Source organism: Crocodylus porosus, unplaced genomic scaffold (assembly GCF_001723895.1).
Source record: "Crocodylus porosus isolate Cpor-Errol unplaced genomic scaffold, CroPor_comp1, whole genome shotgun sequence".
Classification (NCBI taxonomy): domain Eukaryota; kingdom Metazoa; phylum Chordata; order Crocodylia; family Crocodylidae; genus Crocodylus; species Crocodylus porosus.
In genome coordinates this window covers 82,384,897-82,400,986 of record NW_017728943.1, presented here as the reverse complement: position 1 = coordinate 82,400,986, position 16,090 = coordinate 82,384,897, and the positions used below count along the sequence as shown (strand labels likewise).

The following is a 16,090-nucleotide window of genomic DNA, read 5'->3' as shown; positions in this document are numbered from 1 at the left end:
TGTGCATGGCCACTCAGCACTGTGGGTACAGTAAGATCAGCCTGTTGCAGCAGGAACTGCTGAGCTCAGGGTGATGTGGCTGAGTCATCTTAACCATGGGTGGCTAAGGCCTGATAAACAGGCGGCACAAGCTTGTAAACAGCAGTGTACGTGCATTCTTTCCACAGCCCCAGACTGTATTTATAGGGCCGAGCACAGGAAGGGGGTGGAGGACAGCTTTTTTAAGCTGTGACCTAGCAACAAGGTCATTTCTGCAAAAGGCTGCAAGGTTCGGAAAGCTCTCCCCACCTCCACCACTCAGCCAGCGCACTCTCAATAAAACATTTTTATTCTGTACATTATATATAGAGATGCCAAAGAAATGGGCACTATCTCCCAGCATGAGAAATCCAAGACAACACAACAGCGAGGTATGAAAAGCATGGCACCAAGAACAGTTACACCACACAAGGAAGAAAGGACAGGACAGGGGGGAAAAGTGCTCATCCAAGGAAGAAACAGCACCTTAAGGATGTGTCTGTGCTGGAGGCTATGTCAAGGGCACTGCAGGCAACAGGGAGACAGAGCCCCACCTTGGGCAATGCTTACACTGACAGTAGCACCAGAGGGAAGTTCTTGCTGGTAGTTGGGGCCCTGTCCTCCCTAAAAGCATATATAAGGGCAAAAACACTGCACTGGGACCCAGCCAGCTACCAGGGCTGAAAGGGAAAAGCCCCCTGCTTTAATGAATCTCAGCCAATAAAGCAGCCACATCCATATGTGAAGGGGAAAGAGAGGAGCCCCCTTGCCCCAGCTGGAAGCAAGTTTGTGCTTCCAAGAGTCAGTTCCCTGCCCCTGCAAGGGAATGGGCAGCACCTGCTCTGTGTTAGCAGGCCTGCCCAAGCCGGGAGGATTCAATCAGTACAGTGGATTGGGAAGGAAGGCACTTCCCCTTAACCCTTCTTGGTAGAACAAACCACTGATCTTCTTCCTCTCCCCCCTTCAAAACTGCCAGCCATTTTGCAGGCTGCAGGCAGAGAGCTCCCCACCTCCAGAGGACACACAGCTACGAGGGCAGAGCTGGTGGTGAGGAAACTGATCTAGAGCAGCTCATTGGAGTGGTAAGCTCAGCCATTCAGTCTTACCTCCACAGACTGTGGTGGCAGCCCCAGCAAGAAGAAAACCCAGAGCATGAGGCAGCAGTGGCATCTGCCCCCAGGTTGCTTGAGGGGCACCTGCCTGAGAGCATCTGATCTGCATCACAGGGAGTAAAACACTAGCTCCCTTCTAACACCACCTGCAGACCCTACCTAGCCCGGCTGTCCATGTCTCCTTACACAGCATGCTAGCTGCAGGTAGTGTTCCAGCCAACCAGCCTGGCTGAAGTCACCAAGAAAATCAGGAGCCTTATGTATAGCAATATAGCCTCCATTGCACTCTCCAGGCTGCCCCTCACCAGTGCTCAGCACTTGTTACCTGAAGGACACAAGTGGGGAAGTACATAGCCAGAGTGGAGGGGGACAGGATCATGCTGGTTTCTACCTGCTTCTTCAGTGACCACAGGCTCACACTAGCTCCCCTCCAACACAGTCTCCATGGCAGACACAAGGAAGGAAGTTCCCTCTACTTGGCCAAGAAGGAGAGCAAAAGTATCACTGCAGCAGTTGCTGTTAAAATTGCATCCAATGGTAGAAGTCACTGTGTGTTGTGCTGCTAACTGCCCACTAGGCTTCTTAAATATTAAGGCAAGTCCCCAGAGAGCGAGCTAGGCTGGGGCACAGTCTGACTGCAAAAAATCCACTGCAAATCACTGCTGTTAAACTCCAAAAGACACCTGCAAGTATAAGCACAGGCTGTGGCTAGCCTCAGTGAGCAGAAGAGACAGGTGTAAAATCTGGCTTCATGCTACCTTTAGCAGGCCAACTGCACTGGGCTGTGTGGACCTCCCACATGACAAAAGCAATAGGCAGAAGTCACCCCACCAGGTGAGGGCTAGTCCAGGGAGGTGTTTCCCCCAAGGTGACACACACAGGAAGAGACGAAACTCTAAGCAGGAGTCCTGAAAACTCAGCACAGAAGGGAATGAGGACTGGCTTAAAACCAACCAAAAATCAAAGGGTTAAAAAGTGTCCTGAAAGGAATTTGAGAGGCGTTCTTTTTGTTTGTGAGTCGATGTGTAACCCAGCCCCTGCTGTAGGTGGCAAGGCTTGCTCCTGCCCCTACCTGAAGGTCTATGCCCCGTGGGGAAAACAGTACGACAACAAGGCGCAATGTTTGGAGAGCCAGAATGGGGCTGATCTTTCTGTATGGCAGGGGCAGGTTCCCTTCACTGCCAGTCATTCACTTCAGGAGCTTTGCTTTGCATAAGCCAGTAACTTTCCAAATGAGACAAAGCCAGGACTCGCCTGCCCAAGTCTACCGCTGGTCTATTTTCAGAGATGGCAGGTTAATGAAAACAGCAGGCAATGCAAAGACATGCTTCATTTGTCCCACGAAGGGCACTGAATGCAAGAAAATCTCCTGGGCTCCATCTTGCAACACGGAGGAGAGAAACCCATGCTAGAACTGGGTAGCAGCAGCTCCTGGCAGCACCTGAAGAGCTGGGGGAGCTCCCATCAGTCTCCCCAATGGTTGGTGTCTGGAGAGTGCTCCCACTGAAAGGTAGTCAGAAGCTCAGCCCTCCTGTCCCCAGGGTTTCCTCTAAGCTGTTCTCTTTGGTGGTGATGCCTTGAAGGTCGGTGACATGCCCAATGCCTTTGGTGACTCCTTCCCGGAAGAGCAGCTTGGCTCCAATTTTCAAGTACTCAGGGTGTTTGATAAACCTGAAACGAACGACAGCCTTCTCCCCTGTTCGAAGCTTGTCCTGAGGGAGAGACAGGGCAATCAGTCACGACAATACAAACAGGAGTATGACCTTTACCCCTGCATTGGCGGGCACTGGGAAACAGGGATGGTTACAAGATCCCTCCATTCCCCAGTCACCCACCATTTACACTGCCGCAGCCTGAGTCCCTCCCACTGTAAGGGGAACCTGGGACAAAAATTGATTCTCTTCAAGTGAGGATTGGAGAAGGGGTTACTTCCCTATCCTGTCCTGCTGATGCTTTCCCCGGCAGACCAGCAAAGTGAAGAGGCAGCTTCTCAGGAGAGGAAAGGAAGAACCTGACCAAGTCCACTGGCTTTAGCAGGGATAAGCAGTGAGTTCAAATCTATGATTGTGATAGCCAGGACATCCTAACCCACTTCTCTTTCTGCCTGAAGGTTCTAACAACACTAAGGAATCCTGGCAATACCTACTCCCTAGTTGGGAGCTCACCTTCCCATGAATCTTCTCCACAATGGCAGTCTGCCGCACATTCCCCACGTGCACAGTCACCTGGAATCCTTTCCTGAAAGTTGTGGCGTGGAAAAGCAGTACGATCTCAGCTTCAAAGACTGAGCAGATGGTGGGGTTCATCTCTGGGCTCACCATCACCATGCCCTGCGTGACAGCCCCAAACCCAAAACTCAGGTTATCAGAGAACAGCCCCTTCTTGCTCTGAATCCCATGGCCTTTAACTTGCCATAATCTCTTCCTTGCTTTGGGGCTCAGCCCCAACCGAGCCCCTGAAAATCTACAAAGATGCATGGATGCATGCCCAAGCCTGTTGTCACAACCACTTGAAACAGATTTTAGGGTGGTGGTTGTAGGCTTGGAGTTGGGGTGAATGTTTCTCATGTGTATCCCAAATCCCTTCCCAGCAAGTAGGAGGGCTCTGAGAAAGCGTAATAACCTCCAACCTTGCCTGCTTAAGGTCTCGGTCGCTGACCCCATCATTCCTTGACCACTGAGGAGCTGAGTGGCAGCTCCTAGAGCAGGAATTTTCAACCTTTTTTAATAGTTTCATAGTTGGTAGGGTTGGAAGGGACCTAAGTAGATCATCTAGTCTGACCCCGTGCCATGGGCAGGAGAGAATGCTGGGGTCAAATGACTCCAGCAAGGTGGCTGTCTAGCCTCCTTTTGAAGACCTGCAGGGTAGGGGCAAGCACTACTTCCCTTGGAAGTTGGTTCCAGCTGCTAGCTGCCCTGACAGCAAAGTAGTACCTCCTGATATCTAGCCTGAATCTACCCTCAGTCAATTTATGGCCGTTGTTCCTTGTTACCCCCAGTAGTGCTCAGGCGAACAGGGACTCTCCCATTGCCTGCTGGTTTCCCTTGGCAAGTTTATAGGCCGCCACTGGATCCCCTCTCAGCCTTCTTTTGTGGAGGCTGAACAGGTTCTGGTCCCGTAGCCTCTCCTCATAGGGCCTACCCTGCTGCCCCCTGATCATGCAAGTGGCCCTCCTCTGAATGCTCTTGATGCTGTCCACATCCCTCCCGAAGTGCGGTGCCCAGAACTGGATGCAGTACTCCAACTCCAATAAGTGTACCCCTGGCGGATGGACGTGGAGCAGTGGAGAAGGAGAGGCTCATGTCCAGATGCAGAATGGCAGCAGTGCGGGGTGGTGGAAGTGGCCACTACATGTGAGCTTCCCCCCACCCTCCCATGTCTGGCCAGGTGGGCAGCACCTGTGCAGCCTGCAAAGAGGCGCCGCTACCCTTGCTCTCCCCCTCCCCTTTTGCTCCTGGGAAGCAGTGTCGCAGGGTGGTGGGTGGAAGCATACCCCTGGTTGACACCCCCTGTCCTAGAGGATGGGAACAAGACTCACCTTGCGTAGCAGGGACCGGTCAAAGGACCCAAGGGCCAAGGTAGCAGCCTGTCCTGCCCGGAGCACACGACATGCTGAACGGTTCCGCTGGATGCTACACACCTTCAGCTGGAGGAACTTGCCATCGTCAGTAGGGCCAACCACCAGGTTCTCCCCCTCTCTGCAGATCCCACTGCAGAGGGCATAAGAGCAGGGCACATTTTAACCGTTTCACACAAGGAAAGTGACACTCAGAGAAGTCAATCCACAGCCTCTTCAAATCTCACTACAGGGCAGTTTGCTTGGGCTCCTGTTCCAGGGTCTGCCCAAGTAATCAACGCTGGCAACGTGGGAGTCAGAATTTCTCAAAGCAATCAATGCCACCCCCTGTTCCTCTGTGGCAGGTATGCTGATGCTCAGATTCCAAGGATCTGGTCCTGAGATATAGACACCCCACCTCCTCCTTGCGCTCTGTTGCTTCCACTGGAATGCAGGGAATTTAGCACCGACTGTGGATCAGTTTATCTAGGATCCTTGAGAGATGGACCAGCAGACCCAATCTTGATCAGGAGACCAACAGTTAGAACATTCCCCTTGGTTTGTGCAGAGGCAACACACAGCAAACACTGCTCTCATCAAGGATAGGGTTATGGTCCTGCTGCTCTTCTCCAAGCTACCCTACTACCCAAGGCAGGACTTTGGAGTCCAGTGAAAGTGCTACCTCAGGAGGCCGACCAAGCACCAGCCACTGCCCTGAGGGCAGAGCAGCTTCCACGCTGGATCTTTTGTGCTCTGGCCACCCACCAATCATCTTTCAGTTTCCTTCATGTAAGGTGGTCTCCTCATGCCTGCAGGTGCAGCTAGCTGCTCAGGATTCTCACCAGTGCCTGTCTCCTAGAACAATACTTGCTCCTAAGCTCATCCCTACACTGCTCCTCATCTCACCCAGCGATGGGTATTAAGGCAGCTTGACCTACACTGTCCTGGCAGTGCAGGATGGATCAAATCCCCTGCAAGATCAGTACTGGTCATACCACATCACCCTCACCATGCCCAAAGCCTAGCCCTGTGTGTTGTTTTTGTTTTTTTTTATATGAAGAGCAGCACTCACCTTGATAGCGTTCCTCCCACAACAGTCCCCACCTCAGGCACTGTGTAGATCTCATCCACCTACAGTAACAAGAGCAAGCTCCTTAGTCACTGGGCAACAGGGAAAGCAACCACAGTCATCCACCTACCACAGGCTGCAGGAAGGCTCCTTTCTTCAGGGTACCAAAGTGTGCATCAGAGATTTCATCAACCCCTACACCTCCCCATTTTAAAGCACCCCAGACTTAAGAAATGGACACAAAATCTGACTTTATTCAGATATGGTCAATGCATCTCCTCACTGGAGTTAAGCTGGGGACCCAACTGTCTGATAGGCTTTTAGCATGAGTACAAGCTGGGTCTCTGTTTTCAATTCCCTTGTTACTTGTCCAGCAGCTAAGAACTTTTGCTACCCCAGGTCCAGGGGACCCTCTGCCTGGCTTGAGCCACCACAGTGGTAAGCACAGTGTAATAACCTAAAGGGAACACTCTTACATACCTGGAACTCTGTGAGCTGTTGCATCAACTCCTCCTGCTCTTTGCTGTTGGTCAGAGGAGGAAGGATGTTGAGGAAAACTTTCAAGAGATCCAGGTTCTCCCCAGAAACGCTGGACAGAGTGAAGATGGGGGTGATGCTGCCAAACAGACAGAGAGGAATGAGGTAGGGGTGCAATGCAGCTGCAGAACCCACCCTGGGGAACTGTATTGTAAATAACTAACCCCACCCAGGGGAGGGAACGTGGGCTAGCAGTGATCCCACCTACCCACAAAGGGTTCAAGCCAGCCCATCTGCATTCAATCAATTCAAGTTTCCTCATAGGAACACTGTCTCCTAGATAATACAAGAATACATTCATCCCACTATTGGTCATTGGCTCTTGCTGTGTGTGTCCAGAACAGGCCTCAGAGAAGGAACGTGAATGAGGATAATGACACAAAATCTAGGGAGGGGACAGGTGGATAATTTCAGAGGTGTTTATTTCAGCTAATGCCTCCTAAAAAGGTGGTCTCCTCTTGCATCTTTGTGGAGCGAGGAATACCCCAAGGAGTTCAGACTAAGCTGACTGACCACAACCCTTGCAAGAAAGGATGAAGGTCCCTTACTTGGGAGACTGTGCAAACTGCTGTGCTGCTGTAACAGCATCGTCATCCGAGTTCACCAACAAGGGGAGCTTGTTGCAGCCTGGCTGCTTCAGGATGCGCTCCAGCTGCTTCACAGTCCGTTCCACAGTGGATTTTGAACACAAGTCCACTTTACTGATGACGATGAAGAACGGTACCTTGAGGGCCATGGCCAGGCCCAGGTGCTCCCGTGTTGTACCTGCTACAAGAAATCAGTGAGAGCTCAGCTAAAAGTAACAGGAACCAAAATCACTTGCTTGCAGGATGCCTTTGTCTCCCAGGCCAGAAAGCTCGCCAGGGATGAAAATGGAACCTACAATTTACCCAATCTGCTCAGCTTCTGGGTAATGGGAAGAGGGCAGGATTTTTTTAAGCATCACCCTAGATAGAAAGACAAGGCCTCTCCCTAAGAACCCCGAGTGTTTCTTCCAGAGCCAAGAATTAGTCAGAAAACAGCCATCCAGATGGCACAGGGCAAGATGGGGGCAGTAGGAGGATTTCAGGCAGGCTGGGACATACTTACCGATGCCAGTGTTGGCACTCACCACCAGCATAGCAAAGTCCGGGCAGTAGCTGGTGAGGCCAAAGATGGTGGTTTTCAGGTACTTGTGGTGGCCAGCCAGGTCAATGAAGGTGATCATCTTGGAGGAACTCTCACAGATTTCTTCTGCGGTTCGTGAGTCACTGTAGTTCACTACCTAGTGAGGAAGAGAAACCAGAGGCTGAGGGAGGGACATGGAAAAGAAAAGGGAGCTGCCAACCCCAACTCCACCTAAGCAGAAACAAGTGCCAGAAAGAACTTGAGGGCTGGCATTTGGAAAGAGACCAGGCCCAACAGACCTCAAAATGCTATGGCTGCACTATAAGGTCAACCTCAGAGCTGCTCTTCTGGAAGCAGAGGCAGGATACTAGAAAGTATGTCTGTTCCACCTGGACAAGCAGCACCTCAGCTGCATCATTCCTAACCCCTACTGCACCAACAGGGCATGCAGGACTAGACATCTGTTCCTTTCCTTATCACCAGTGGATCAGCCACAGTCCCTTCAGGTGCAGCGGCCAGAAGCAACAAGCCAGGAGACCCATGCTTCCCCGCTCTCTAATGTAACTGATCTGGTTCCTTTCTCCTCACTGCCACCCTTACCTCTCCTTTGCTGTTGAAGCCCAGGATCTCAAAGCTGATGCTGGATGTTCTTCCTGACTGAATTTCATGGAGATGCCGGAAAAGGTTGAGGCGAGCTCTGCCCCGCCCATTATCCAGCTCACCCTGCGTGAGGACACCCAGCAGGGTTGACTTCCCCGAGTCCACGTTCCCCAACACAGCCACTCGCAGGTCTAGGAACTAAAGGAACGAGACTGAGAAAAATCACAGGGGAACCTGTCCCCTTTGGACAGGGACTCCACTCATATAGACAGGTGGCATGTGTTCACCAGATGTCAGCAGAGGCATGCCCTACAGGCTCCCTGAAGGGTAGCCAAGAGGGATTGTACTGCACAGCAATCTCTGGCTGCTGATTTAGATTTGATCCCTAGCCCATGGTGTCATGGGACAGAGTTTGTCACAGCACACTGCTGTGATGGCACATATTGGCCTACAACATCACAAAAGGAAGTTCACATACATGCTTGGTGTGACAGACATTCTTTGCCATGGCCTGATCTCCAAAAGGCCCACTGCCATGGAGGTGCAAGTCTTCATCATCTCACTCCCTGACCCAGCCAACCCCCACTACTTGGAGTGGGTTGTAACTGATCCCCTGCAGATGAAGGAGGGTCTCATGATCCCACTCTGGCCGTACGGCACACGAAAGTGTGCCTTATGAACTATTCTGGAGGGAGGTGCCTCCAGGGGAAAGATTCCTATCTCTTCCCAACAGAAAACCTCTTAAACAGAGCCTGGCAGTTTCCATTACCAAAGGGTCTCCAAGACAGGGAGAACAGCTCAGTCAAAGGGCCCCATACCTGCTGGTTATCAGGAACCTTCCGGACAAGGACCTCCGTTATCTTCCTGGGAATGTCGCTGTCATAATCTACCTCGCGCTCCCGCAGGACGGTGATGTCAGCGCCGACCCTGCAAAGGGGGCAGGAGGGACTGGTCACTGCAAGATTGGCCCTTCAGGGAATCACCTTCCCAGGGAACCACAGGGGAATTCAGAGCAAAACTCAACCTGCCAGGGAGATTAACAACTGTGAGCAACAGAAACCTGTGCAGAAACGTAACACTTTCAGCCATAGTGCTCTTTAGCAGCAAAGACCACAGGTCCTCATCTGGGGTCCTCTCTGGTTATGAAGGACATTGACTAGGGGGAATTTCCTTGATCTGTAGGCTTTGTGGAGGTGGCAGGACAGCCACCAGATCTGCAAGGGCTCTAGTGGTGCTGGGGGCAGAGCTGGGTTTTCCTAAGCTGGAGAACATCTGAACCACTTGGCTACAGGGAAGATAGAGCTCCTGAGGAGATGCGTACTTTTCAGCCATGCGGCGCAGAGTCTTGAGGGAAGCACGCATCTCCTCCTCTGACAGGCCCACCAGCAGCCCATTGTCCTCCACACCAATCTGATATACAGCCTCGCCCCGGCCTTCCTGCAGCCGCCACTTCATCTGCGTCACTAGGTGCTCAAAGCGATACTGCGAGGGGTTCACCAGCTTCAGCTGCTTGAGGGAAAGAGCAGTTATGATCATGGCCTGCACTGGAAGGGATCCCACCTCCCAGGGGAAACAACTCCCTAATCCTCCACTGTGAAGCAACAGCCCCTCCTGCAGACTTGCCCCTAGGAAACACACTCCAAATTAGTGCCTGAAGAGCCAGGGGTAAAGGAAAAATGGGATTACAGGTAGCTGCATATATCAAGAGCAGAATGTTTCAAGCACCTTGCAGACTGCAGCTGTGGACTAGAATAGAGAGTTGGCACCCTAGGGCCAACATGGCCTCTACCACATTTGTAATGGCTTCAATAGCTGAGAATGGTGGGACAGCTCTGCAGTGTGGCTGGAAGAGCCATAACTGGCATCAGTAGCTCTGTCTTTCTAAGGACGGAATATGGCTGAGACAGCTCTCAGAAGAAGCAAAGTGCACTCTGATCACTTGACTGCTCCAGTCACGTGAGTGCCCATACACAGCGTAGCTCTACGGGACTTCGTATTGCATGAAATCTAGGATTCAGTCTATTCTACATCAACCCATACCACTGAATTCAGAGAGTCCAAAGCTACGTAGATAGTGTAGTCTACTTGTCTTCTTGCACCTCCTCCCCAGGGCAGGTTTCCTGGGGTGTACCAGGACACGTCCCTTACATACTGCCTTTGTTCATTTAATCTCCCATGAGCTCCAGATTAGGGAGTATCCTCTCTGCAACCCCCAAAGGACTCACCTTGTACTCAATGTTCCCATCTTCTGCCTGGTAAAGAACAAAACAAGATATGTGTGTTAATAACCTTCTGTGCCACCAAGGCACCTTCTGCAGATACTTTTCCCCACCCACCGGACTGCCCTCACACCATGAGCCTGCCCACTGATGCAGATGGCCTGGGGGGAAAATATAATCAGCAGTCAAGCAGCATTAGGGCTCTTCATGTTACTTCAGAAAGAAAACATACAACGTTCAGCACCCACAATACATTGCACCCTCTTTGGCCAGAGCTGCAGGGCTCACTTGGGTGCTCCCCTGAAACTGCCCAGACACATGCTGCCGTTGTCTGTCTGGTAACAATCAGCTGGGATGTTCTCTTGTGAACGCTGGGAGTCTAAGTGAGCAGCGTGTAAAGGCATTAGCCAATCTGTATGGTGACAGCCAAGACCCTTCTGAAAGTAACAAGAGATCACTATCTCCAAAACAGCCCTGCCCTATAGGGGTGAATGAAGAGGACTCGTTCTCCATGGCACAGTCAATTCCTGATGCCACTGCTGAGGTGACAAGTGGTAAAGCAGGTGACTTTCTATAAAACAGACAGAAATCCTCCCCCTACTCCATTTTATTTTACAAAGGCCATTACATTACTGACAGGTATAACTTATATTTGCAGTTTGGCTAGACCTATTCAGGATCTGGTGATCTGGGGTAAAAGGTGCCATAACTCCCCTCCCCAGGGCTACACTATTCCAGTGCCTCCTCCGCTAGATCTGTACAAGAAGAACTGGTGATCTGGGACAGACACTCAGCCTCCTCCTTTTCCCTCCCCCACTCCAACACTGAGCCACGAAGGTTCCCATCCTTCCCACCTGCCTTGTACTGTTCTAACAACTGCTCCCAAGAATCACTCCAGCAGTGAACTGGCCTGCCAGAGACCATCAGCTCCTTGAGAGCAGTTCCTCCCATTTCCACTAAGTGCTTCTCTAACTAAATGAGGCACTAACATTTCTGGCTAGCCTGTAGGGAGGGGAGCAAGGTTCCACACAGCCATCAGGAAGCAAGCACTATTGATCAGCTTGTGATGAAACAAACTACTAACAGCTCCAGAGAAACAGACTGGAGTTGGAACTCCCGTGGGTGCACAACTCAGAGGGGCTTCCCCAGGAGGCACTGCTGCCAAATCAGATTGCTGTAGCCAGGAATAGAAAAAAGAGCCACTAACTCATCAAGTCCACCCCAACCCCAGAAGGAAGTTGTGTCCAATATCAAATTCCATCTCCTACAGATCACCACCCAAGGGCAAAAGAAACAAGGCTGGTTCCTGTAGGGAGACAGAATCTCGAGATGAGGCAGTAAATCACTGATAGTTGTGCAGAGACTGACCCATGTGGATGTTTTTTGTGGTTTTGGAGGCAAGTTGCAGCACTGCCTTGTCGTCCTTCTCAAGAGATCATCTCTTTTCTTAGGGCACGGCTTCTCTGTCAGGGCAAGGTGCAGCCCTGCTCCCTGGCAGGTCTCCCTGCATTTTAGCTCAACTCCTAACCACACTGGTGGCTGCTGATGGCAGAGGGCAAAAATAACTGGGGCCTGGGATTGACAGCTCTAGTTTTACAGGTGAAACTGCTCATAGAGGGAAAGGCATCAGTGTGAGGCTCCTATTTTTTACCCATTTAGTCACCTGCCTTACAACTGTGGGGAAGGCATAGTCTCCCAACATGGTACCGGTAGCTGTGCTGTCCTAAGCAAGGGGTGTGTCTCATCTCCGAGCAGCTTATACAAACTACAGCAAAAAGTACAGACTTGCCTGGCAATGGAGCATGAAGTTCTGCAGAGGAAAGGAAGCAATACTGAAACCTCCAGGGACTGGCTGTGCTATCCACTGACAGGTACAACCACCAAGGTGCCACAAAAGACAATGCTGTCCCTGGGAAGAGACTATGGAGGTCCTAACTGAAGCTATAGGAAGCTACACCTTTCGATCCCCAAGCTCGAGAGCAAGGGCTCTGCCTTGCACAAAAATAGGTGCCCTCACTGCCATTCTGGATTCTGGGATTTTACACCTTCCTCAAGAGACAGCAGCAGTGCCGCCAGCCTGGCAAGCTCTGTGCTTCAAAAACAGGGGTTTCAGCCCCATGCCCTGGGGAATCATCTGCACTTAAGAGACTACAATGCCCCCTTTCCAGGCCAAGCCCATGAAATGGGATGCCTCCTCTCTTGCTTTCCAGGTCTGGGTGGGGACCCTCTGCAGGCTGGCTCCCCCAAATCAGCAAATATAGAGGGAATCCCATTAGACCAGACGGGGTGGAGCAGCTGAGCCAGGAATGTGCTCCCGCGCTGCGCCGCCGGCGGCAGTAAGTGCCCCCCCCCCCCCACCGCACGGGCTCACACACGGATGGGCGAACAGACACGGGCACAGGCACAGACCAGCTAGGGGTATGTTCCCACGCAATCTGGCAGATGAGATATCCACAAAAGATGGGAACAGGGCATTCAGGGTTGCATAAGGAACAACACTCATCCTTACGCAACCCAGTAACTATGAGGCTATAAGGTTTTCCCACCTACTGGCAGAAAGCCACGCACCGCTGTGCTGATGCCTGCACACTCCTGGCAGGGCATCTTCAGGTCAGGCAGGTCAAGGAACAGTGCCATCTCAGACCCCAACGGGCCAAGCCAAGCCACAATTCAGGCAGCATGGAACTGCATCTTAACACGTCCCACCACAATCATGGCAACTGAGCCAAGTTGCAGGGACTGCTTCCAGCCTGGTTAATCAAGAAAACCATCCACCTCAGTCCTCCATGCACCCAAGGCTGGAGCCGAGGGGCGAGGCTACAAGAGACAGAGGTCATGGAGAGGTCATGGGCACGGCAGGGCAGACTCTTTCTCTGCAGAAATCTACTGCTTAGGAGGCCACCTCTCAGCCAAAGTGAACCCTTCCCTGTGTGGCCTGCCCCAGCTCAGAGATAACGTGTCCACCACCTCATCACATGTCCTGCATCGCTGCCAGGGTCCCCTGCTCCCTCTGCTTGCCCACCGCTCTCAGGGCACTGCCCAGAATCAGCCAGGGGGGACGCCACCCCCATGAGGCTGCAAAAGACTTATGTGCACAGGTGCAGACACATGTACACACGTAGGCGTACATGCATGTACACACAGCAGTGCCTATACACACACACAACCCTGTGCCCACAGAAATGTGTGCACGCCTGTATACGCAGGTACACCGGGAAGAACACACACATGTACACACAGGCACACACATACAAGTGTGTGCACACATAGTAGTGCACCTATATGTGTATGTGCACATAGAAGTACACGCACATGCCCTCATACACACAGAAGCGTGCATATGTGTACACACACATACAAAAGTGCATGCACCTATGTATGTACACGCAAACATGAACAAGCGCACACCTCCAGGCGTGCACACGTCCACCCAAGGGGCACAGGCAAGCAGAAGCGCATGTACACATGCACACGTAAGGGCACACACACACGCGTACGCACGGAGGCACACGCAGGACGAGCCCACACGTACCTCGGGCGGCAGGTAGGGCGGGTTGTTGGCTTTGCCGCCCCGGCCGCGTCCGCCCTTCTTCTTCGCTTTGCAGCCGCCGCCGAGGCCCCCACGCCCGCGCAGGGCTCCCCCGCCGCCCCCCGGCGCCGCCGCCCTGCAGCAGCCGCCGAACAGCTCCGACACGCGCGAGTCCATCCCGCCCCTACCCCGGTCCAGGCCCGCAACGCACTACACTGCCCGGCCCGCCCGGGCCCCGGCCCCGGCCCCGGCCCCGGCGTCAGAAACAGCCGCGGGGCATCACGGGACACCGAGTCTGCAACACCCCGCGCCAGACTACACCTCCCGGCATGCCCCGCGCGGCACACTGCCGCCAGCGTTCCCGGCAGGCCTCGCGGGAGCTGCAGTGTCCAGGGTGGTCGCTCCCGGCAGTCCCCGCAGCCCCTCTGAGGCAGCGGCTCCGGCAGGCCTACAGTAGTCAGCATGTTCCGGGCACGCAGGCCGCCTGTAGGGCGGCGCCCGCTGTGCCAGGGATTTGATGGGAGGTGTAGTCCCGGGGTGGAAGGAAGCAGGCTGGCTCTAGCTGGCCTCTTGCCCACTTGCCTGGCCACTCAGGCTCCCGGGAAGTGGGAGTACGCTTGGGGTGGCAGAACAGTGCTGTACACTGTGCAGGCACACCTGCACCTCAGGCCCTGCACGTATCCCACAGCTTCAGGTATCCAGGTTGTAGCCCTGTTAGTCTAGAGGAAAAAGCAATCGGGACTCGTAGTACAGATGATATTTTTTATTAGACCAACAAGTTTTTTGCAATTAAAGATTTTTTTTCCCCTCAAAAATCTTGTTGATCTAATAAAGGATATCATCTCTACTACAAGTCCTGATTGCTTTCTCTTACAGCTTCAGACATATGGCTGTGTAGAAATACAGAGGGACATGGCTCAGGCAGACCCTGGACACAGGCACTTCATGATCACAAGAGGGTTTCATGCTCCAGGTGAGAGGTTTGGGGCCAAGAATGTCCTGGCATCTCTTGCAACCCTTGCCTCTGCCACTGACTCACAGCAGGGCCTCAGTCATATCACTTGGCCTGGCTACTGCTTGGATTGAATTTCAGCAGATCTCATTTTTTCAGCTGCCAAACAGGGAGGACAAGTATCTGCTGTCCTGGTGATACTCTTTTAATTAGTGTTTGCACAGTGCTGCTCAGGGCGTTGCTGACAGGACTAGAAATGGTCTCACACAACCGCACAGGACCTACTGAACTATAGCTCCCATCTGGCTGTGACATCTGGACCTGTTCCTTTTCCCCGCTCTTTTTACCTTAAAGATCATGCCCAATGATCTTGGGAGGGATGGTTTGTTTGCAAACACAGCTGACTGCAACCACACCCTCTCATTGCAGTTTTGCTCCTCTTCCTCCTCCTCCTTCAGGATTGATCTGTTAAGGTTGGTGGTAACCTGTCTACCCCCCAAAGGAAGATCAGCAGTCTCTGCCCCTGTCTAGGCACAGCTCAGGTGGGGTCATCAGTTGCGTGCAACAGCAGCCTAGGCACAAAAACGGTATGTCACTCTCATGGCTGCAACATTCCAGCTGTATCTTGTAAGATACTAGCACCATAATTGCCACAACTAATTAAAATAATGGGCGGGATAAAAAAAGAGACAATAAGAGGAATCTCAGTACGTAGCAGGAGGATCCAAGCGTAGCTAAGAGATGGCTGCAGAATCCAGCGATCCTGACTAGATCCTCTCATCCTTAGCCACATGGCTACACATGGTTTTTAAGTCTCACAACATATTTTTACAGGCAGGAGTGTAGGTGCCAAATTTATTTTTTCTAGGGACAGGGGAGATAAGATGATGGACATCTGATGGTGAAAAGTTTTATGCATTTCAGGTGACAGACTTCTTCATGAGAGGGGCCTGGGGGGCCCTCAGGCCCCCACATGCTTAGCACCAGGCCAGGAGTCCATATAAGACCTGAAAACACCCCGGTGAAAGCCATATAATGCAATCCTAGTCTCCGCTTGTGTTTCTTCACCCACTGAATCTAGGCACAATGACTTAGTCCAATACCTTTTAACCCTGGCATGAACAAAAACTGCATTTGGCCACACCACAGATCAAGGCAAAAGGTGATGAGTAGGATGACCATATGTCTCATTTTAGCTGGGACAGTCCCAGATTTCAGGGGCTGGTCCTGACTAGCCGTTGAGAAATGGGTGTCCCAAAAACATACGGGCTTGGGACGCAGTCTGGGCAGGAGTCGGGGTGGCATGGAGTGATTTACAGGTGGGCAGGCAGTCATTGTTGGCATGGTGACCCACTCCTGCCAACTTGTGAAAGCACGGGGAGGGGTGATTT

At 52.3% G+C, this 16,090-nt stretch overlaps 1 protein-coding gene across 1 annotated transcript; it reads right to left on the bottom strand.

Annotated features, from left to right (window-relative positions):
* Positions 1-1,206: 1,206 nt before the first annotated feature.
* Positions 1,207-13,965, bottom strand: GTPBP2 (GTP binding protein 2). Its single transcript, XM_019549674.1, has 12 exons — positions 13,751-13,965; positions 10,225-10,251; positions 9,321-9,505; positions 8,818-8,926; positions 8,000-8,197; positions 7,382-7,556; positions 6,841-7,060; positions 6,236-6,371; positions 5,759-5,817; positions 4,669-4,840; positions 3,296-3,460; positions 1,207-2,842 (listed from the first exon to the last, which is right to left on the bottom strand). Exons 1-12 carry the CDS (start codon positions 13,922-13,924, stop codon positions 2,645-2,647), a joined length of 1,818 nt encoding a protein of 605 aa, XP_019405219.1. The 5' UTR covers positions 13,925-13,965; the 3' UTR covers positions 1,207-2,644.
* Between the last annotated feature and the right edge of the window lie 2,125 nt (positions 13,966-16,090).

Coding starts and splice junctions, on each gene's coding strand:
- GTPBP2 (XM_019549674.1), bottom strand. CDS start 13,924: ATGGACTCGCGCGTGTCGGAGCTGTTCGGCGGCTGCTGCAGGGCGGCG. Junction 8,927..9,320: donor CTGCGCCGCATGGCTGAAAA/GTACGCATCTCC, acceptor CCCCCTTTGCAG/GGTCGGCGCTGACATCACCG. Junction 3,461..4,668: donor ACCGGTCCCTGCTACGCAAG/GTGAGTCTTGTT, acceptor GCTGTCACGCAG/GGCATGGTGATGGTGAGCCC.